Genomic DNA, 22,561 nt, shown 5'->3' on the forward strand with positions numbered 1-22,561 from the left:
CTCAGGCGGGAAAAAGTCTACGGATGTCACTGTGTCTGTGAAATGTGTAGTGAAACAGCCACTTAATTGGTCTCCATTGGAAGCCCGAGTGACAACATAGGCGCACAATTGGGCTACAGGGACAAATAGTTGTCACCCACTAAACACAAAGTACCTGAACAAGGACCTTCATGGCAGGATTGCCAGCACTGGCGGATCGGAGCGGGAGGGGGGAATCCAGCCCCTCCCCTGTCACGGCAGAGAGCCATGACGGGATCGAGAGGTGAGCGAAAGCGGGTATGTGTTCGCTCACTTCCCGATCTACTGAGCCGACCTGTGACAGTCTCATTGTCACAGGTCGGCTAGAACTATGAGGTGAGTGAAAAGCACTCACCTCATAGTTCTCCTTTAAATGTATCGAAAATCACTTTTGAAATTTTATTTACATGTTAAAGGTCTTATAAGATGTAATGATTGAATTTACATACGTTCCATGAACTTGTCCAATGGGCACTCCATGAACTTGTCCAATGGGCACTCCATAAACTTGTCCAGTGGGCACTCCATGAACTTGTCCAATGGGCACTCCATGAACTTGTCCAATTGGCACTCCATAAACTTGTCCAGTGGGCACTCCATAAACTTGTCCAGTGGGCACTCCATGAACTTGTCCAATGGGCACCCCATAAACGTGTTCAGTGGGCACTCCATAAACTTGTTCAGTGGGCACTCCATGAACTTGTCCAATGGGCACCCCATAAACGTGTTCAGTGGGCACTCCATAAACTTGTTCAGTGGGCACTCCATGAACTTGTCCAATGGGCACTCCATGAACTTGTCCAATAGGCACTCCATGAACTTGTCCAATAGACACTCCATGAACTTGTCCAATGGGCACTCCATGAACGTGTTCAGTGGGCATTCCATAAACTTGTCCAATGGGCACTCCATGAACTTGTCCAATGGACACTCCATGAACTTGTCCAATGGGCACTCCATGAACTTGTCCACTCTTCTCTGCCCAGCCCAAGTTCACTATTATAAAGAGCGGAGTAGAGAAGAGCAATAGGCAAATCAAAAGGTGATGGCACCTGGTCAGTGCATAGAACAAAGGCAATCAGGACAGGTTTTTAACCTACCCAACTGACTACATCCCCCATCCATTAAAGTGACCAGACAGCAGGCTTGGATGTCTGCCACAAATGTGATGACCACCCATTCAAGCTAGATTGGGTTACTGCCACCTTAAGTGTATGGGCACCCTTGCTAATCCCAATTTTCCAGCAGTAAGGCATTATAGTTAAAGCTTTGCAGAAAATAGTTTGTGTCAGAGACTGCAGCATATTCTACACATAGAATACTCCTTTATAGTTCTGCGCTGGGGGAGCCCAGCAGATTTTTTTCACAGTCGAGGGTCAGAAGAAGTACGCACACAGATAACTTTAAATGCCATTGATGTCACACAATTTAAGTGTGATAACTATGAAGAAAAGGTGATGACTACACACACAGCATGCATTTGTAGCTTGGACATAATGCTTTGAAAACAGCAGGACATGGTTGTGTTAATGCAATTCAGAGTCTGTGCAATTTAGTGATTTAACATTTACGCTACAGTGCTTGGTATATAGTCAGGGATGTTTTGAGTTCTGCGCACCAGTGAACTGCTCCCTCCTGGATGGAATATACTGTATGTGCTGTGCTGATAAAGTGTGTGTGTGCGCATACGTGTATATAGAATTTCATATATTAGCCTTTGCTTACAATTATAGATTGCAAGCTCCCTTGGCCAGGATCTTGCTGCATCTTGCTAAACTGTATTGAGAGAGAGAGAGAGAGAGAGACACCCCACCCCATTACAGTAAGTGGGCAAGGGCTAAATGCTCATCAACTCTATGGATAGAGGCAGGGCCGGATTTACATTTTGGCCACCTGTAGGAACGAATGGAAATCAGTTTAGCCTGCCTGAGCCAGTGCCCTTAGCTGCTGCAGGACTTTCACATATGCAGAGAAGGACCCTGGCATCGCGTACGGCTGCCCTAAACACCTGTCCACATCAGACAGGCGTTTCACAGGGCAGCACTATACAGCGCTGGGGTCCTTTCCCTGTGTTTGTGGAAGCTGGAGGTTCCTGTAGGTGCTGCTGGTCTTGGAGCAGGAGGGTCCAAGGAGAGAATGTACCCTCCTTGCTATTGCCGGTGTTGTATCTGGGAATTGGGCAGAGTAGGTACCTGCACAACACCCCTCTATGGAGGACGCTTGTAGGCACATGCCTAATCTGCCTAATGGTAGACACGGTCCTGGGAAGAGGTCACAGGGAATGAATACATGTTAGTAAGGAGATGCAATTCAAGTAAATGCTAGAGAGCATGAACATATAAAAGTAACCATTTCTACAGTATTCCCGTAGTATCAGTGGTCACATTTATATGCTCATTCCCTCCAGTGGTCTTTTGAATTGTAACATTGTATCTTCTTACTAACGTGTATTTATTTCCTATAATCCTCGGCTCCACCAAATGGCCATATTGTGGATTTTGCCCCATTTTCACAATGGCTGGTTACGTCGCATAGAACTTACGTACCTGCAGTTCAGCTGGACGAATAAGCTATGAAAATTTTTTTCTAAGCAGACCCCTAAATGTCCTTAGCCAGTAGAGAATGTTAATTTCTAATGTGAGAATCATTTTTTGGCGGCACACTTACGAATTTGATCATGGCGGGAGGAGGGGGAGCCTCTCTTTGATATATAATTTCATTGACCCTTTAAGCAACTTTTTCATCCACAGCGCGCTGTATTTTATTTGGATTAAACACCGCGAACGCAAGTACGTTTTTCTAACCTGCCAGCATTCCTCCAGCCACATCATTTCCAGGATGATTTAATGAGCAACTGCACGCCTGTTAATCTGCCTTATTACTGCACATCAGTTGGTTTCATAACACGGGCGGTAGTACGTACGCAAGAACATTGCCTATTAGAATACATTATACATCATACACATATAAATATCAGGCCCTGCCGGGAGACCGGACCCTCTAGTTCGTTACTAACACACATGACGCTGCCGTGATGCAGCCAACAACAACAGGAAATTGGACCCGTTCCTTAGAGCGCACTTTGCCGCAGATCTCATTACCATTTCAGCGCCATAATGTGTAAATTTAGACCTGTGACATTTTGCGTACATGTAAACTTCTTAAAGGATTTTTTTTTAGGGGTTACATAACTTTTAATTTCATTGCCCTTTTTCTTGATATCTTAACATTATTTTAAAGTTGTGGCGCCTATTAAGAAAAGGTCGAAATCACTTTTTTTTCTGCGTCATAAACTTTGACAATTTTTCCCTTTTTTCATGAAACACTGTATTCACTTTCTTCTCAGTACTACTGATCTCCATCAGCAAGCCAAGCCAATTTAAGCCATTTCCTGTCTACATGCACATGCTCCAGCATTGGCTGCACATAATGGCCCTAGACCAGCTTTCTGATGTTGACAACGGTGGACCATGCTCGCACAGTGTGTGTTGGCACGGCCACTTGTAGTCTTCATCAGGGCATATGTGACAACACAGGAGCAGAATTGGGAAACATAGCAGGAGGTGCCTAAACAAGGGTCTTCATGGCAGGATCTAGGATTTGACCTCTGTTTAAAGAAAACTTCAAATTAAAAATGTTAACGTTTACTTTTATATAATTGAGTACAGAATTTTCCACTTTGTGTCGCCCCGTCAAAGATATTGTTTCCTGTGCAGAACTCCAAGCAAAAGTCATAATCTCAGAAATGATATACTGTACCTATATGTCCTGACTTCCTCTCAAAGCCATAAGCATACTACATGTGCACACTTCAATCCCCCCATCTTAAAATCATAGCATCAGAGCAGTGGTATGCATCCATCTGATAGATGACCTGCAAGGTCCTCTCAAACAAAACTGTAGACCACGTGCGAGGAATGATGAGCCATCACTCAGTTCCCTCCTCCCGTAAGCACATGTGCACTGCAGGCTGTCATAAGCATACTCCACGTGCACACTTCAGCGCCCCAATCTTAAAATCATAGCAGTGGTACGCATCCATCTGAAAGGTGACCTAACAAAACTGTAGACTGCAAGGAATTATACCAAACCTACTGAAAGAGGTTTTGAGTTTACATACAGATTAAGCTAAACTAAGCAGTAATTCTAAGTATTTCATAGGTAAGCCTAAAGATTTATAATAATTTCAGACTGAATATTCAGATTCTTGCATAAGCCCAATTGTGACTGGTTCTTGTTAAGGCAAATAAAATGGCAACCATTGTGACATCCCACTGTGTTCTTATTAATTGGGTAACAATCTGCATATCAAGTACTGTTTTTCATGTCTCTGTGGTCCTCATGTTGTTGCAGTGGAATAGTGGCTGGTAGAAAGTGATTGATGAGGGCAACACAGATAACATTTACATTCATGCTTTTTGCGATGTAAGATCTAAACAGTATTTCTTGTCTGATTTCAGGAGATTACTTTGGAATCTTAATGGATAAGAAAGTCACCGGCTTCCCGTTCAATGTCATTGAAAATCCAATGTACTGGGGCAGCACAGCAAATTACCTGGGGCTAGCTTTGATGTAAGTCTATTTTATTTTTCAAATTAAGGCAAGCATTTAAATACACATTGATATTATACACATGGGGGACTGTTATATTACCTACCAAAGAATTTATAATCACAGTCTTGTGATCCAGACACCCCACTGGATAGCATAGCTAGATCTTGGAACTCTCTGTTGTAGCATAAACCCTTCATGAAGAATACTCCCCCAGCCTACCGATTGGACAGTGATGAGCCATCGCTCAGCTCCCTCCTCCTGTCAGCACATGTGCACTGCAGCAGAGCCTGATTGGTCTCAGGGTGCTGACCACAAGAAGGCTGATTTTAGGGCCTGTTCACATGAGTTTTAGGTCCGGATCAGGTGCGGATCAGCAGACGCGCTGCTATGTGTTTTGCCGTGTTTTAGCTGCGTTCCAGTAAAAATAACAAATAAACATTTTTATTTTTTTCTGGAGTGGGGCTGTCAGTATGTTAGCTGCAGTGCAGTGCGTTTTTGACGCATTTTGATACGTTTTTGATGCGTTTTGCATTTCTGGACCGTTTCCTGACCGTACAAAATGTGACATGCAGTATTTTTCTGTCGTAACCTGAACGGACTGCGCACGTGAGAACTGTAGCCCATAAAACACATAGGGATACATTGGGATGCATTTTTAGTGCAGTAGCGTACGGATCAAGTCAGCACACAAAACGGACGTCATGTGAACAGGCCCTTAAAAAAATATTCAGACACTGGTTGCATTAAAAAAATATATTTACTTATCAAATGAATACATAATTATTGGTGTTTAGAAGAAAAACTGGTGCGTTAATTATAATATGTAAGTTGGCCTTGCCACATGGCCCCATCAAAGTCTATGGGGATTTGCCAACTTTTAAGCATGCTTTAGAGTGGGCAGGGACTGTATACCACCAAATTAACTTGTTTGTTCCAAAGCTTCCTTATTTTTCTGCAACCGGCGGGGAGGAAAAGCTGGTAGGTCTTCAGTACCGGCCTTAGTCTCCTTTCTCTTCATGCCTACCATACCCTTGTTTTTTCTGTTGCAACGTCATAATTCCCCTGCCTGGATTTACCCTCCGTCATCTTCCAGAACTGGGTTCCCGCTCTTCTTGTCCTCTGACCACCTGTACCTGTGCAGCACCCAGCCTGCTTGCTGCCGTCAGGGATCACACCCCTTAGATCTCTTGACCTATTGAGAAATCATCATCATGAGCATCATTGTGTGTTATCCAAAGATACCACATGACCTGGACTTTTAGGGCTAAATTAGGTATCTAGGCAAATTTTTGCATGGAAAATGTGCATTCGCATGCAGAGTATGAGTGGAGAGGAGGGGGGGCGGTTAGGATAAGCTTTTGTACACCTCCTGGAATCCAGATTTAAGCTCACCTGGTGTGCATGGCAGCTAATTCTAGAAAGTACATTGTCTAATTATTGTTCTCGTTAGCAAATTACTAACTGATTTAATGTATATTTTTCTGCAGTTACAGTAACCAGGTCCCAGTTACCAAGGGACTCGCCGCTAGGTTGTTCAGTAATGAATTAATGCCTTGTAACCAAACCCTGGCCTTTGGGGGGCTCGTAGAACAATTCATCAATTATAGCAATCGGCAGCCATGTAAATTTGTTCCCATTTGCATCAATACATCAAGCAGCTGATAGCAGATTAGTATTAGTACAATCAGGCCTCTCTAACAGCTTCTGACAGGAGATGTAATGAAATCAGAACACTGCCAATTGTAATGACACTGTACCCAGCAGCTTCTGTATAAGTAGTTTGCGCTCTGTGCCAGAAATGGTACTTCATGTAAGTGTAACAGGTCTGTCTCCAGAGGATGCAGACATATTTTTATAAAGAATTACAAGAGTACACAGAGATATACTTTGTTCACAACAGGGACTTCTTAGAATCACCTTTAGCTAAGTTGGGACCAGTTCCAAGTTTGGCTGCATAAATTACTAACAAGTCACAATATACAGCAACCGTTCTAAACAAAATGTACTTTTGTTCATTAAAAATCCATCATCGAGCTCCAATACAGGTCTGTTGTATCTATTTTCCTGAAGAAGGAACAAAGATCCTTCCGAAACGTGCTGAATAAAGCTCTAGAAGCATATCTACATGTTCCACTTGCATCATAATCACTGTATGGGCGTATCATTATGATTATTATAATACAGGATTTATATAGCGCCAACAGCTTGTGCAGCGCTTTACAATATAAGGAAGACGTTACAATCACAATACAATGCATGACAAGATGGTAAGGAGGGCCCTGCCCCAGAGGGCTTACAATCGAAAAGGGAGGGGCAAGTGATACATGAGGAGGTAGCTGTGTGGGGATGAATTGTTTGAGAAAGTGATAGTTCAGTGGTTAGGTTGAGGCGGGATAGGCTTCCCTGAAGAGATGAGTCTTTAGAGATCACCTAAAGGCAGTCAGTGTGGGAGATAGTCAGACAGGTTGGGGTAAAGAGTTCTATAGGATGGGAGAGACTCTAGTGAAGTCCTGGAGGCGAGCATGGGAGAAGTTGATGAGGGAGCTGGAAAGCAGGAGGTCTTGCAAAAAGCGGAGGGGACGGTTAGGGTGATACTTTGAGACAAGGTTTGAGATATAGCCGGGGGCAGAGCTGTAGATGGCTTTGTAAGTCGTTGTTAATATTTTGAATTTTATCCTTTGGGCTATTGGAAGCCAGTGCAGGGATTGGCAGAGGGAAGTTGCAGACACTGAGCGGTTAGTTAGGTGAATGATTCTGGCAGCTGCATTCATTATAGACTGAAGGGGGATAGCCTGTGTAGAGGCAAGCCAATGAGGAGGGAGTTCAATAGCCAAGACGAGAAAGAAGTGACTGGATGAGTAATTTTGCGGTTTCATTGGTGAGGAAGGGGCGTATTTTGGAGATGTTACGAAGGTGAAGGCGGCAGGATTTGGATAGTGATTGTATGTGGGGAAGGAAAGGTGAGATTAAGTGTGGGTGGGTGCTAAATATGATTATTGGTTCTTTATGAACTTTGAAAATATACCTTTTAGGATGATAAGAACTTAGCGATGAAACATACTATTTTAATTGCATAAAAATAAAAATAAATAATAGAAAACAAAGCAATTGGTTATCGAATAAGTATAATATGATATGATGCAAATTATAACATAATGATGTAAAAAGAGAAGTAAAAGAATAAGTACCGTAAGTTCTCAAGTCAGTTTGGGTGCGTAGATGTGCATATGTGGATGTGCGTAAATAGCAGTGCCTCAGAGTCCTAGTACTGAGCATATATGTATTTATTTATAATTGGTATTTATATAGCACAAACAATTTACCCATTGCTTTACGTAGTGCACTTTCACATCAGTCCCTGCCCTCAAAGAGCTTACAATCTAAGGTATATATTGTATGTAACACATTTTAAATTTGAATCTCCCTCTTTAATGACCAGTTGACGTGTAGAAGAGGGAGTGCCTTCAGCACTTAGTAAATGTAACCTAGAAGTTGATGCATTCTCATAGCTATCATTTGGACCAAATAATATTGCATATACCAACAGAGTTATATATAAGATAATGTTCTTTCAGATATTTTTGCCCTAATCAGGAAATTTTACCGTAGAATGATGGAACTCATAATTTATATTACTTATAAACCTTTGACATTGAATGAATATAGTATCCCCTTTCTTTACAAATCTGGAACAAAATTAAAATTGGTCACAGTTGTTTAGGGCCCTTCACATACATAACATGGAAAGCGCTGAGCTAACTGTTGGCGCTATATAAATCCTGTATAATAATAATAATAACATAACGCTCTAGAATTCTTTAGTTTCATTAGAGATATGGATTAATATAAAAATTAATATTTACCAATCTAACAGGGGGAACTGAGCTTGTTTTCTTTTTTTTTTTTTTACCGGGAGAACCAAATGTTGTCTCTTTAACTGGAGTTGTGCTTTAAACATACCTTAAAAAAATTAAACAGCACAAATTATATACCAGGTTAAACTGTTTTAGATGGGACAATCAGATTGCTGAGATGCAGGTTTTGTAAGTGGATGCAAAACTCAGATGTCTACACCACACTCATTCAAGGCAACAGCCTGTCCCCTATTGACTAATGGCCTGGGGCATGGGTAGTCAAACTTCATGTGTTTTACCACAGCTGGAGGGCCAAAGTTTGGCTACCCCTGTCCTTTCTGTCATCCAGATCTTAGTAAAGTGACAGGTCTAAGACAACATTTTACCATTATCCATACCCACAGCTGTGACAAAATACTCAGGCTGCAAGGCAGTTTTCTGCTTTTGTTGACCTCCTGTGATCTCGGTGCCCTGACTGGAGTCACTGGAGGATGGCTTACATCCTCCTTAACATCATCAATTTCAATGTGCTTCTTCGTCCAAGTTCATTAGATGTTATCATCGCACACCGCGTCTCCAATAATAAACAAGCCGTCATGCTGGTTACATATTAACAAGGGGCCCCCTACAGTTCTAAGGAGTGGATCGTGTAAAGGCATAGAAACAATGCATAGGCAAGAATCCAGCATGCGTTCATAATCTGCACATTAAAGTGCATGTATAGCCAAAACATTTTTTTGTAACTTTAGATGGAGTAGGGAAGGCTTAGTCCCCAGCCAGGATTTGCTGTGCTCATTTGGTGAGTTTACCCAACAGGAAGTAGAGGAAATCTCTATAAAAGGGAAGGGATTCCCCCTCTTAGTTGGCACAGGTGTCACCTTTTGAAGATTTCCCCTCATTTGTTGTGGTGTCAGCTGTAAAATGTTGGTTTTTCTATCACTTTCTATCTGGTGCCAATGGCACAACGAGAGAAGGTGAATCCCCCTAGTAGGGACACAGAAGTTTTAAAGGTTGAGGTAGGGTTGCCACCTGTCCAGGATTCATCCTGACAGTCCAGGTTTTGAATGCTGTGTCCGGGTTTCATGGCAGCAGAAACCCATACACAAGATGTCAGGCAGACAGGGGCAACCAAAATTAGGATAGAGGCTACTGGCCCCCCACTGAAAATAGTCTTAACTATGATATTTACATATGAATGGGTGGCGCTATGTACATATGAATAAGCCACGACTCATTCTCCCCCAAAAATGTCCGTGCGTCGCTAGAGTGTTCGGGTTTCACTTGAAGAAAAGGTGGCAACCCTAGTTTGAGGTATAAAGCTTCCGCCAAACTGGTTGATTGCTTTTTGCACAACATTATCGCCACTAGATAAATAATAATTACTAGATAAATATAAATAATTAGCTCCTCATAAGTAAAAAGAAAAAAGAAAACAGGTTTTGCTGCACAATTCATCTTCGATCCGCTGTTCCCTACAGAAGATCCTCTCCGCCACTAGGTATCACCAGTCTTCCGGGTTTAATAAAATGTTTGCGTCATTCAATCCACTTCCCTTGAGGCTGTCATGGACACACCCCCTGGGCGAGTGTCATCACAGCAGCCTGGGATCACAGTACTGCTGCACTTAACAATTCCGTCATGACTTTATGTGAGCACTGTTAATTGCAAAAAGACTGATGCTGGAGAAGAGGAAGGACCCGTGATGTCACCAGAGCGGACAGAAGATTGCTCAATTTCAGGCATGTATTCATTTTTTTTTAAAACAAATTCCAGTGGTGCTTCAGGAGGCATGAGGTGGAGGGTCTCTTAACCGAGCTGTAGATGGGCTTTAAATCACTTGCATTGTACTTCTATGTGTTTTCGTACTCACCTGCTGTGAATGAGGGAGGATGCAGTAGTGGAAATTAAAGATGTGTCCTTACATACCTTAAATGGTTAACTAAATGCTTTTGCTTTAGAATTCAGTGCACACAAGCTTTCAAGACCAAGCATTATATGTGCTAACTGTTAGATCCCAAGATGCTCAGTAGTGTCAGGCAACAAGCAAAACCAATCCCTGAGCTGCTAATACATTCTGGCAAATACTGCAGCTGTGCTACAACTTCGTATAGAGTCTGGCGAACACCTTGCAGGGTCACTGGGTGTGCACTTCCTGAAGCTGGTGCTATGTATGTTCCTCTTTCTTCTCTTCCCATACTTCTAAGGTGGGTTTGAATCTGATGGCAGCTGTGAGAAACCTTCTGGCTTTCCGGACGTGAGAGCCAACAAGGAACCTGCCACGGGCAGTGGTGTATTTTGGTTTGGGGCGGCGTTTTCTGCCGCTCTAGGCAAATGCCTAAATTGCCTTGCGGTAGATACACCCCTGGCCACGGATGTGTTTTAAGAATTCCTTTCCTAATTTCAAGCACGAGTTACCAGATTATTGATATAAAGGAGTGGAGTGAACTTGTGCACTATGAAAATGCTTAAAGGAGAACTATGGGGTCAGTGTTTTTCCCCATAGTTCTCCTTAGGGTAACGGGAGGACACAAACTAGCGTCCTCCCGTTACCCTAAGCTCAGTATACCGCGAGCTACAGCTCGCGGTATACTGAGACGCCGCACCTGGAGCGGATCCCGACTTAGATGACGGGATCCGCCCAGCTGCGTGAGTGACAGCTGGCTCTGCCTACCTAGAGGCAGAGCAAGCTGTACCCGCCCCCTCCCCCGTCCGTTCCGCCAGTCAGCGCTGGCAGATCGGAGCGGGGAGAGGGGAATCCAGCCCCTCCCCTGTCACGGCAGAGAGCCGTGACAGGATCGAGAGGTAAGGGAACCCGGTATGTTTTCCCTCACCTCCCGATCTACTGAGCCGACCTGTGGCAGTCTCATTGTCACAGGTCGGCTTAGAACTATGAGGTGAGTGGAAATCACTCATGTCATAGTTCTCCTTTAAGTGAACAACTGGAGTTCTGATTACATATAGTACTTTGTTCCCTGTGTGCATTTCAAGGCTTACTTTTCAATTTTATTGAAGTATACCTTTATCCATCAGTATACGTTCTGCCCCGTAACATGGTTTTAGGGTATACTGGCTCCACCCACTTTTACAAAAGTTTACTTGTTGATGACAAATACGAGGGGTGGAACACTAGATCCTATTCATGACCATAGCTTGTAATTGTGCATCAGGTTACAGAGGGACAGGAGACCTTGTTCCACTGTGTACAAGTGCTTTACTTTTAATGATAGCCTTACTTGAAGGTTTTTTGAGTTCACCATATAATATCCATTTGGGAATTCAGGCTCAGCTGTTTATTTCCTCCTCGGAAACCTTTAAGATATTTCTGATTTAAATGTCTCTTTTTTTTCCTATATGCAGAGGGGTAGGAAAGACCTTGTTCACCTTTATACAAATGACTGACAAGTGCTTTACATCTATTGATAGCCTTACTTGAATGTTCTTTGAGTTCTCAATAGAATATCCATTTGGGCATTAAAGGTCGACTGTTTATTTCCTCTTCGGAAGCTTTTAAAATATTTCTGAATAAATGTTTGTTTTTTCCTATTCACAAAGAAGTGTACTATAACTCATAGTGTTCCTGAGTTCAGATCCTCCCCGAAAATTGTATAGTATCTCCGGGAATCTACCCCAAATGATAGGTTTTGTTAATGAATTTGGCTCAGTATGCGGATGTGAACCCAATGCTCCGCTGACTTCAAATCAAATTAAATCCGACTTTTAAAAACAATTTCGACATTTGCAACTGGATGGTTCAAGCAACAAATCCAACATAGTGCACAGCTCAGAGAGGTAGGTGAGTGCAGGAACTAGGAGTCTTCATCTACCTTTTTGTATAGTACTGAACAAATGATCAGCAGCCTCACAAACAATAAAAAAATCCATAACAGCACAATTTTTATTGAGAAGCGCTGATCATTTGTTTGGTAATTTAAGCAAACCTGTCACAAAGTCGGTCAATTCAACCTGAGTATAAGAGTAAAAAAATCCACCAGCAGAGGTGACCTGAGAAAACCATATTTAAAATAAGTAGATCCTGAGATATAGGTAGCTGATGATCTAAGCAAACGTCAACTTTTGTCTATAGGCCAAGCTTGGCTCTGTCACCTCCCACCTCCAGTGCCTCCCTATTGGCTCCATTTAAAGTAAAGCTGTCACGAAACTGATGGTGTAAAGCAAGCACGTGGATATAGTGTAAGCATATAAATGGTTCTGCCATGCAGCTTTAGGAGTTTGCAGGCTCCAGTACCCCAACAAAGCAAGAGCCTTCTAATCAGAGTATTCAACACTTTCTGGCGGTATCAAAGTCTGGAACCACCTCTTCTTCTTTCCGTGTCTTTAACTTTACTGACCAACTGTCCCAAATCTACCAGGACAGGCCCACATTTTGGCCAGTTGTCCCACAAAAGCTGTGTCCTGGCATCACAGCACGAGGCTCGCAAAGGTATGTGCTTTGGTTATCTCCAGACGTGTCTGATCAGCCCCAGACCCACCTGACACCGGCTTCTCCATCTCTCAACCCCAGTGCCTTCCTATTGGTTCCTTTAAAGCATACCTGTCATAAAAGTTTAGGCATATACATAGTTTCAGCATGTAGCTTTAGAATTTTGCTGGCTCCCTGCAGTACCCCCACCAAAGCAAGAGCCTTCTAATCAGAAACTTCAACACTTTCTGGTGGTATCAAAGTCTTCTGTTTTCCATATTAGTAGACAATCACCTCATATAAACTTATTGCCAAAATGTTCTAAGCCAGAAATGTTTAGGTTGTGACTTCGGATGCAAAGGGCTATGTGCCTTACAGTGATAGCATTGATGACAGGTGTACGTTAATGCAATGAGGAGCCTTGTGAACCAATGGGTAGTCTCAGAAGGTGCAGAGGCGGGGCTAATGCTAATGCAATTAATGCAGGATTAACTTGATACAAAAGTCAACATTTTCATAGAACTTCAGCTGTCTGTATCTCTTGATTTGATAGTAATTTTGACACCAGTGATGACCTACACTTGTTTTGCTAGCCCGGGTTAGTGTCTGGTTAGTCTTTTGTTCTACTGTGTCTATAGATGCTCTTGAAGTAGTCGTTGAGCGGACATTGTTCATATCTTCGGGAGCCTATCCGTAGTTGACTACATGAGACAGGGTATTCCAGCCACCATTAGAAGATGTCTCAAGAGCATGTACAAGCAAACAGAACAAAGATCCTAAATTCTGCCTATAAGACTTTCCAGTTTTGCATCATCTGCCAAACGTTTCCTCTCTGCGAAGCTTCCAGTGGAAAATCTTTACCTTTTGAAGAAGAAAAAGTATTTTCATGTGTTTCCGCAAAGTAACGAAGTGTTCCTTCTGAAGAGCAGCGGACGGACACCGCCACGGCCATGCAGCAATAATCTGCCTCATTATGTGCATTCCGAGTCATCCTTGCGTGTGCACCAGTCACCTCTTTGTAGGAGAAACACAATAGTATCAAAGCTTCCTTTTTTTCATATCCGTAGGTGTACGGATCCTTCAATGGTTTCCCCCGAACGTTTCTGAAGCCGGAGGCCATTTTTCATGCCCTGGATTGGGTCACAGATGAAAGTTGTTGGTTTCGCCGTAGCTCTGTGATGTGCACGAGTCAAAGAAATGACTAACTCCAACATCAGATCGTTCCCAGAAAAGATTAACCCCCGGGGGCCGCGAGCGGGGAAAAAAATAGCAGCTTTTTTGTCATTTGATTCATCGCCCCATTATGTTGAAGGGGTCGTGTTCCTTCACAGCCGCTGGATAACTTCATCTTGTTCCCGGGAAAGAAGAAAGCAGGCCGCTAAAAATACTCTAAATGACTGGTGATCCTAGCACCGCCATTTCTCATATACAATCCTTCCCTTCCAGAGTCAGAAGCTACGAGCCGCATATATTAATATTTCAGATGTCGCAGATGAAATCGTGGCCTGTAATTATTAAACAGAGATTCGGGTATAGTCTGTAAGGGGAGCTCGCAGAGAGTGAGGTGTTAAACACTAGACCTGATTGTACTTATTACTTATACTTGTCTGGATTTTTTAAAGCCAATCTGCAGACAAACAGATTTTTGTTTAGTATTTCTGCCCATCCACTTCTAAGATTTACACAGTTCTGCCACCCTACATAGCCTGAAGATGACATCATGTAGTTTGGGCTGATTCCCACCTCTAGGTAGAGCCGAAGAGCATAATTTCTATGCACATCGGCACCATCTAGTGGCAGCAATTGCATGTGAACAGCATTCGCCCATCTATACGCTGGGTGGAATGTTTATAGATTGTGTATTTCTAGCTAAAACTTTCTTTTCCTCTTGTTTTGAGCGTTCAAGGGTTCAAACTTCTGTTTCTAGGGAGATTCACCATAATCAAGATGTAAAGTGATCCAAAATTTTACCATTCTAGTGATAACTATCTAAAAGGTGATTTCCCCAACAAGGTATACTCACCTGTCCACACACAATGTCTTGCAACCTCTACACTACAGTAGTCCACTCTGGGTAGCGTTATTTTAGGAGCTTACTTGGGTGAATGACATCTCTGCTCCTCCACCCCATTCCTGGTTTCACAGTATTCAGGCCTAGCGATTGGCTGCTCAGGCCCGAGCATTGTTACATGAAAGAGATCTCATGCTCCCGCTTAGGCCTGAGAATTCTCATTGGACAGAGATTTCATGTTCCTGATTAGGCCTGAGCATTGTCATGGAAGAGAGGGTTCATGCTTCTGCTTAGGGCCAAACATTGTTGCATGTAAGAGGTCTCATGCTCCCGCTTAGACCTGAGGATTGTCACAAGAGAGAGGTCTCATGCTCCCATTTAGGCCTGAGCATTGTCACGGGAGAAAGGTCTCATGCTCCCATTTAGTCCTGAGCATTGTCACCGGAGAGAAGTCTCATGCTCCCACTTAGGCCCAAGTGTTGGCACTAGGGTTGCCACCTTTAATTCAAGCGAAACCGAAATACTCCAGAGCTGTGCAGAATTTTTTTGGGAAAATATACAGGAGACAGCCAGAAGAGAGAGCAAGGAGAGAATTTGTTAGGTAGCCTTACACTGACCGCCAATGTAACAGAGGTATTCTCAGTGACCAGCAATGTCACAGAGGTATATACACTGAGTGGCCAGATTATTATGACCACCCTATCAGTACTTCGTTGGGCCGCCTCGTGACTCCACAAGATGTTGAAAGGTGATGCGAGGAATCTGACACTGCACTGTTGCCCTTCTGTTGTCTTGTACCAGTCTTGCCACTCTCCGTTCTGCCCTAACATTAACTAGTTGCTGACAGCCACAGTTCGCACGTTCAGACCCAGATTTTTGGCTGACAGTCCGGTCTTTAAACACTTTAACAATGAGCTGCTCTGGAACATTTAACTAATTCTGCTGTTTTGCTGATACTCGCTCCATGACTCCGAGCGTCAACAATCATCCCACGTTCAAAGGCTGTTAAATCGCGTTGTTTACCCGTATCTTCAGAAACAAATCACTTCTACTATCGTGGTTAACAACCTGCTTCCGTATTTATAATGGTCTGGCCCTCCAGCAACTTCAGCGCAAAATTATAGCTAATTTGCCTACAAACGTCAGGTGGTCATAATAATCTGGCCACTCAGTGTACACTGACCATCAATGTAACGCAGATATATACACTGACCAGCAAGGAGGTGCAGAATTTGCATATCAGTTAACCACAATATTTACATATGAATGAGTCACAGCTTATTCTTAAATAGTCCCACCAATTCATATGTAGAGAACACGGTCGAGCCTAATTTCAGTGGGGGGCCCCTGTCTGCCTGACATCTTGTGTCTGGGTTTCAGCTGCCAAGAAACCCGGATGCAGCATTCAAAACCCGAACTGTCCGGGTAAATCCCGTACAGGTGGCAACCATAGTTAGGCCCCTCCTACTTAGGCCCAAGCATTGCCATGGGAGAGAGGTCTCATGCTCCCACTTAGGCCTGAGCATTGTCACAGGAGGTCAGAGCATTTCTTTTTTCTTTTTTGTCAGGTAAGTAAGAAATATAAAGTCAACTACTAATAATTCTACAAGAAGTTATTTCATGCTTTTGCGTACAAAATAATTTTCACTAAGAGGAAATCCTGGCTAAGTGTCGTACATGACTGGCATGTGATGACAAGCGGGAACATTGATAGGTTCTATAAATAATTTCTATACCCAAGAGTGTTTGGAGGCAGGTCAGGACACACTTGTATATTGGATTTGGATGCACTATGTTAATATGCTGCCTGTATTCATGTTGACTTGATATATGTAGATACCTTTTACAAGCCAAGGGATAAGAAATATTTATTTTAAGCCATGTGACTGTAATGTTCCAAGCTCATTGGCTCTTAGCTTAAAATAACTTTCATATTTTTCAAAAAATAAGGACCCCAAAGGTGTCAATCCCTATACAATCTGATTGTATGATCTCCTTTAGATCTACCATCAAATATGCAGTGCAAGGGCCTGTCTGATTGACACCAACTAAATGTACTGTTCAGGAGTGTCCTAAAAAAACATAGTTTGGAGATTGTACAAAGGTTCTATTGTCTATGGTCACATTTAGTCCCATGTCACAGTATCAGTCCTATAGGATCACAGTTGGAAAGCTGCTGCAGATATGACTAATCACAGTATAATACATGACAATGGTTGTTGCACCTATGTCTGTATAAACAGCATGCTAACAATTGCTAAAGGGAGCACGTGTGTTCAGCTGCTGGTATGTATTACGTCCTTGGCGGATGGATGAGTGAGGCATCGCTTCCACGCTGATGCAAATGCTAGAGAATGTGCCAATAAGCGAGGGACACCTCACTTATCCGGCCAGTGGTGGAGCAGTACATGCAAGCAGGATGGAGTAGACAAGGATTATTACCTCCTCTGTCCCTGATAGAGATCTGCCTAATTTATTTATCCCATTGTCACCAAGAGAGAAAGTGGGAGGGAATCCAACATTTTACAGTTGTCACTAGAACAGTATAGAGAAGATATCTTTCAATGGGGACACCTTTACAGATGACAACTGCCAGAGGTGGGATGTCCCATCATTTTGCTCCCACTTGCTGTGGGTTCCCTGGGGGCAGGAAGTGTAGGGAAATTTCCCCGCTGATGGAGACAGAGATAGTGATAAAACCCCGAAGGGGCTGTAACCCTTCCCATTCCATCCAAAACAAGAAAAAAAAAGGCTGGAGAAGAAAATAAAGGAAAATATGAGAAACTATTCATGTAAGCATACCATTCTGAAATATAATAGTCCACACCACTGTGCCTTGGAATAGTCAATAAATACAATAGTATGTACACATCATCCTAAAAAGGAAAAGATATACATCCCAGTGTGCTAAAATATTGGTCCAGGTGACAAAATGGCGGCCTGGACTGGCCCATGTACTGTATATTCCGGGCGCTTGCCCTCACACATCCACTGCTAGCTCGGTATCGATGCCACTTTGCAAATTATTGTTTTGTTACACACTAACAGGAAAGTTTGGGAGGATCACGTTTGAAATATCAATTTCCTCATCAATTGTTAGTGTAAATTTCCTTAATATGGCCAAATATCAGCGAAACTGTATAATAAACAAGAGGTGAGCGCCTGTGACAGGCACAATAACTAATGATGGCCGATTTGCATGAGGCCTTGTAAGTCACGACGTGCCTGTGTTTAGTATTACATGGCTGATTCGTCAACATGATCACTCAGTGAACAGCAGAGGATGTATCATAGCGCCGAGCGCTCGGGGACACATTTTAATAACCACTGAAGAACCAAAATAGACCATCGGGGGAACATTATTGTAATGCTAGTAGTATATAGACATCTGCATTGTTTCCCCCAAAAAATATAGATAAACATTACACATTGAATAATGTTTTAAAATGTTTTTAAATATGAGATATATATATATATAGTATATATCTAAAGCTAGGCCTGTTTTAAAGTGAACCTGTCAGCAGGCTGCGATTATAGTACGTCATATTAAAATGCGTACTTCTATTTTTAGGATGGCGGTAGTTAGTTATAATTGCACGTCCCGCTGTCTCCGCACCCACTGCATTACACCGGCTTGTACTGCATTGATGCTGGTGACAGCAGACGGGTGATTGAAGGACATTTAACGCCTCGCTCCAGCCAGCACGGCGGACAGGGAAAAGGCTATTTATAGAGCGGGCTCGCAGCCACTAATAACGCCAAGACAGCCGATAAAGTAAAATTAATGTTTCATTTATCCCCGCAGATAGCCGGTTATATAACCTTTCATATTACTCTGTTCCCAAAATGGCAGAAAATGCAGCGGGCAATGATGAGCTTTCTATAACCAGACCAGCACCTGCCGGAGTGCCTGAGCAAAGATGGTGGCATCCTATTGGGGAGAAAAACAGATGATGGCATTGTCAGGGGGAGTCTTGAGGTCTCTGTGAGAGGTTGTGTCTTGCACACCTATGCATTAAAAATAAAAGAAACTATTAGCATGCTGAGAGCCCATAGAAACTGATGGGGCCCCCCTAACCCCTAAATAATGAACTCAAAGTTGTGAAGGGACTTGTATATGAAAGGTCCTTTTAGTGAACCATTATATTTATCTATCTATCTATCTATACATAGATAGATAGATATTCTTTTTTTTTTCATGTTAAATGCATGCTAATTAAAGTCAAGTATTTGTTATCTCTCACAAAGATCACGCTGCTCCCCCTGGCAATGCATTTATCTGCTTTTCTCTCTAGCAGGATGGCGCCATCTTTGTTCAGGCATCATCCAGGGTCACCATTCACTTTCTGACCTAAGATGAGAGCTCAGAGATGACAGTGATATAAATCCTGGTGACTATGCTGGTCTTGGCTGTGTTTTTTGTCTACGGGGCTCAAATAAAGCAGATTCTCTGTCTTGCCGGGCTGCTAGACTGGCCTCTTCTCTCTTGGGCTCTGGCGGTCTAAGAACTGCTGACGTCATCACGTCTTATGCTGGTCCATTGGCTTGAATTAGATGTAAGGATGCTGAAGGACATACCACAACCGGAGCGAAGGGTGAGAGAGGTGAGCGCTGAATGAGGATCAGGTGAGCAAATCTGCTTTATGTGAGCCCCCTAGGTAAAATGAGCACTGAACTATTGCAGCGCCAGGGTAGCCCCACTGTAAAGGTACGTTTTGTTTTGTATTGTTGTAAATAGAAATGCACCGATACCTAGTATCGGTATCAGTGCCGAAGCCGAGTATTTGGGCGAGTACTAGTACTCGCCCAAATGCTCCAATGCCTAGCCCGATACTTCCAGTATCAGGAAGCCGGGCAGCAAGTCATTTCACGCTACCTGGCTTCCTGATTGACCGGGAAGCCGGCTCCATGCTCCCCCTCGTCACTTGTGTGTGTGTCAAGCATGTAATGACTCGCTGCCCGGCTTCCTGATTGGCCGGGAAGCTGGGCAATCAGAATGCCGGGCGCCGTGCAATGACGTAGCGCCCTGCTTTCTGATTGGCCGAGAAGCCGGCTTCATGCTTCCTCGTCACCTCATGAGGCCAGGCACCACGTCATTACACGTCGCCCGGTTTCCTGATTGGCCAGAAAGCCGGCTCCATACTTTCTCGTCACCTAGCGAGTCTTTACACACGCCGCCTGGCTTCCCGGCTAATCAGGAACCCAGGTGGTAAGTCATTACACGCCGCCTTGCTTCCTTAATGGGACTTCCAGTATCGGTATTCAGTATCGGCGAGTACCAGAAAAAAAATATCTGTACTCGATACAGAAATACCGGTATCGGTGCATCCCTAGTTGTAAGCCTTTTCATGTGCACCTTGCTACAAAGGCTAGTTATAAATTGTGGGGTTGCCATGTATCTTTAAGTTTGTGATTTTCCCAAAGTTCTCCTTTAAATATCACGTAGCTTGTAGTAGAGATTCACATTTATATTTCCCCAGTGTGAATTATTATTTGCGCTTCGGTTTTTATAGTGATGACGTCCTTCTGCGGTTAGTACTCGGCGTTCGGGATCTCTCAAAGAAGAAGAAAACATTTTGATTTCTCAGCCAATAAAAGTTCGCCTTTGCAGGTGTCAAACGTAGAGACTTGTCAGAAGGAAAGCATAGAGAATGTAAATGTAGACGCCCCCAAGGCCTGCCTCATGAAAAGATTTGCCTGTTCTATGCCCGCTTCGAGCATTGCACATACGTAGAACGCTCTTACAAAAGCCTTGCTGCAAATCAGTGATGTAAAAACGTCCTATTTATAGAATCCCGCCGTGTTTTATTATTAACATTAATGATGCCCAGGAGGCAGCCGGTAATCACATTCATCTGTTATTTGTAGGCATTTATTAAACTAAATCCTATGGGCCTAGAGCGAGCATCGAGCACTTCTTCAATGAGGACATGTCTTTCACACTGCGTCTTTCTGTGCGGTTTCATTGCTAAGGACCCATTCAAACCACATCCAGATCATCTCCGGACCAGATCAGATTGTTTCCGGACCCAAAATGCATCCCTATGCTATTTCTGGCCTCTGTTCACACCAGTGCAGTCCGTTCCAGACCAGACCAGACCAGAAAAATACTGTATTCTCATTTTGTCTGGTCTGCTATGCACTGGAACACATGGAAATGCATCAAAAATGCATGCAAACGCACTGGAACGCACCGGAAAGCCCAGCTCTGGAGCCCAGCAAAATCACAATGCACTGTGTACCAGATCTGGGCCAGAAAATGGTGTGAACCTGCCCTTATATGGAGTGTAGGCTAATTTAGGGCCGGTTCACACCACAAAGAGTGCGTTCCAGAGTGTTCGGCCTCTGCACAAATAGTGTTTGCAGAATTTTGCAGATCGCACTGGACCAGAAATGCAGGCACTAATGTGCCACGCATTCGGGTGCAAGCGATCACACTGCAGGCGGGGGGGCGTGGTTGCGGTGCCATTGACTTCAATGCACCTCCACGCCCCCTCCTGCCCCTAAAAGCAGGGAGACGGCCGGGTTGCGTTCCAGTGCATTCCAGAGGCGGAACGCTCTGGAGCGCACTCTTTATGGTGTGAAATAGCCCTTAGAGTGGGCTATGGGCATTGTCTGCGTGCTGAGCCGCTTAAAGCACCATTATGAGGTAATAATAGTGACAGGCAATGCATTTAAGGGGCCAAACAACCCCACTTCATAAGGACTTAAGCACTAACCAAAAAATGAAATTGGACTTAAAATAAAGCTCCTTTTGGGATTCATTCTACACCCGGAGATTTGGTCAAAGGGTGGGTGCCTGTGTCTGCAGCATGGCATGAGGTACAATATTCAGGCGTTACTAGGCATTCGTGTGTACTGACATCCATTACTGCTGCTCTTCTCCACACTTTCTGATACTCTTGTGTATCTTTTCTTCCTTTCAACACAGGAACTCCAGCCCGGCAGGTCTCGTTCTCACAGCGGTGGTTGCCGTTTGCTACAAAATCGCCATCTTGTTTGAAGGGTAAGCCACTTTTAGACCTTTGCATGTCAGCTTTTCTCAGAGCAAAGAGAACCGGTCCCAAAGACAAAAGAAAACATTAAAAAAAGGTGGAAGTTTTAGGGTGGCTTTGCACATTTGCATTGAGAAGAATGTGCATTTTTAATGCACACTGTAAGATATAGGTATATGTCCATTGTGGTCCCCAAGGCACATAGAGAGAGGGATATGAACACATGCTATAGCAGACCAAAGTGCATGGATGTCAATTGCCAGCAATAGCATGGGTACAGATTTTTCATACGAGAGGTGATTAAAAATGAATGGCTGCCTTAATGTCACAGGTAGATTGCTGTCAAAGATGTAAAAGGGATCCTTATTGTGATCAAAGAATGGTCACCAGCGCCAATGAAACCCAAATCATATAGGCTCTCAAGCAAGGTGGCTTAGGTAGGTCACTCCTGGGTGGGACATCTTCCCAGTTCTTAGCCATGACTTGCAAGCCCTGCTTTGTCTCCACCTTCTATAGGTCAGGCGTTGTCATCTGTGGCTTCTCAGGATTTGATTTGATGACCAAGTTGATGCCATTTAGTGAATTGGCATGAACCTATAACAACAGGGCAGCAGAGTCATACCATGGGAGTCTAGTAACACCACAACTATCAGAGTTAACAAGATGGTGCACCTGGAGGCTAGAGGAGAAATGGGAGCATAGCTTTAGA

At 43.5% G+C, this 22,561-nt stretch overlaps 1 protein-coding gene across 2 annotated transcripts in view; it reads left to right on the forward strand.

Moving 5' to 3' along the window:
- Positions 1 to 22,561, forward strand: part of PEMT (phosphatidylethanolamine N-methyltransferase) — a 96,575-nt gene that overhangs the window by 69,110 nt on the left and 4,904 nt on the right. The window contains exons 5-6 of one of the 2 annotated variants that reach the window (XM_018558587.1): positions 4,479 to 4,590; positions 21,789 to 21,863. In XM_018558587.1, the coding sequence (XP_018414089.1) occupies positions 4,479 to 4,590; positions 21,789 to 21,863 (187 nt within the window). The remainder of the gene's footprint in view (positions 1 to 4,478; positions 4,591 to 21,788; positions 21,864 to 22,561) is intronic. The other variant, XM_018558588.1, reaches the window with a different exon arrangement.

This window comes from Nanorana parkeri, unplaced genomic scaffold, assembly GCF_000935625.1.
Source record: "Nanorana parkeri isolate BGI_ZX_2015 unplaced genomic scaffold, ASM93562v1 scaffold347, whole genome shotgun sequence".
Lineage (NCBI taxonomy): Eukaryota > Metazoa > Chordata > Amphibia > Anura > Dicroglossidae > Nanorana > Nanorana parkeri.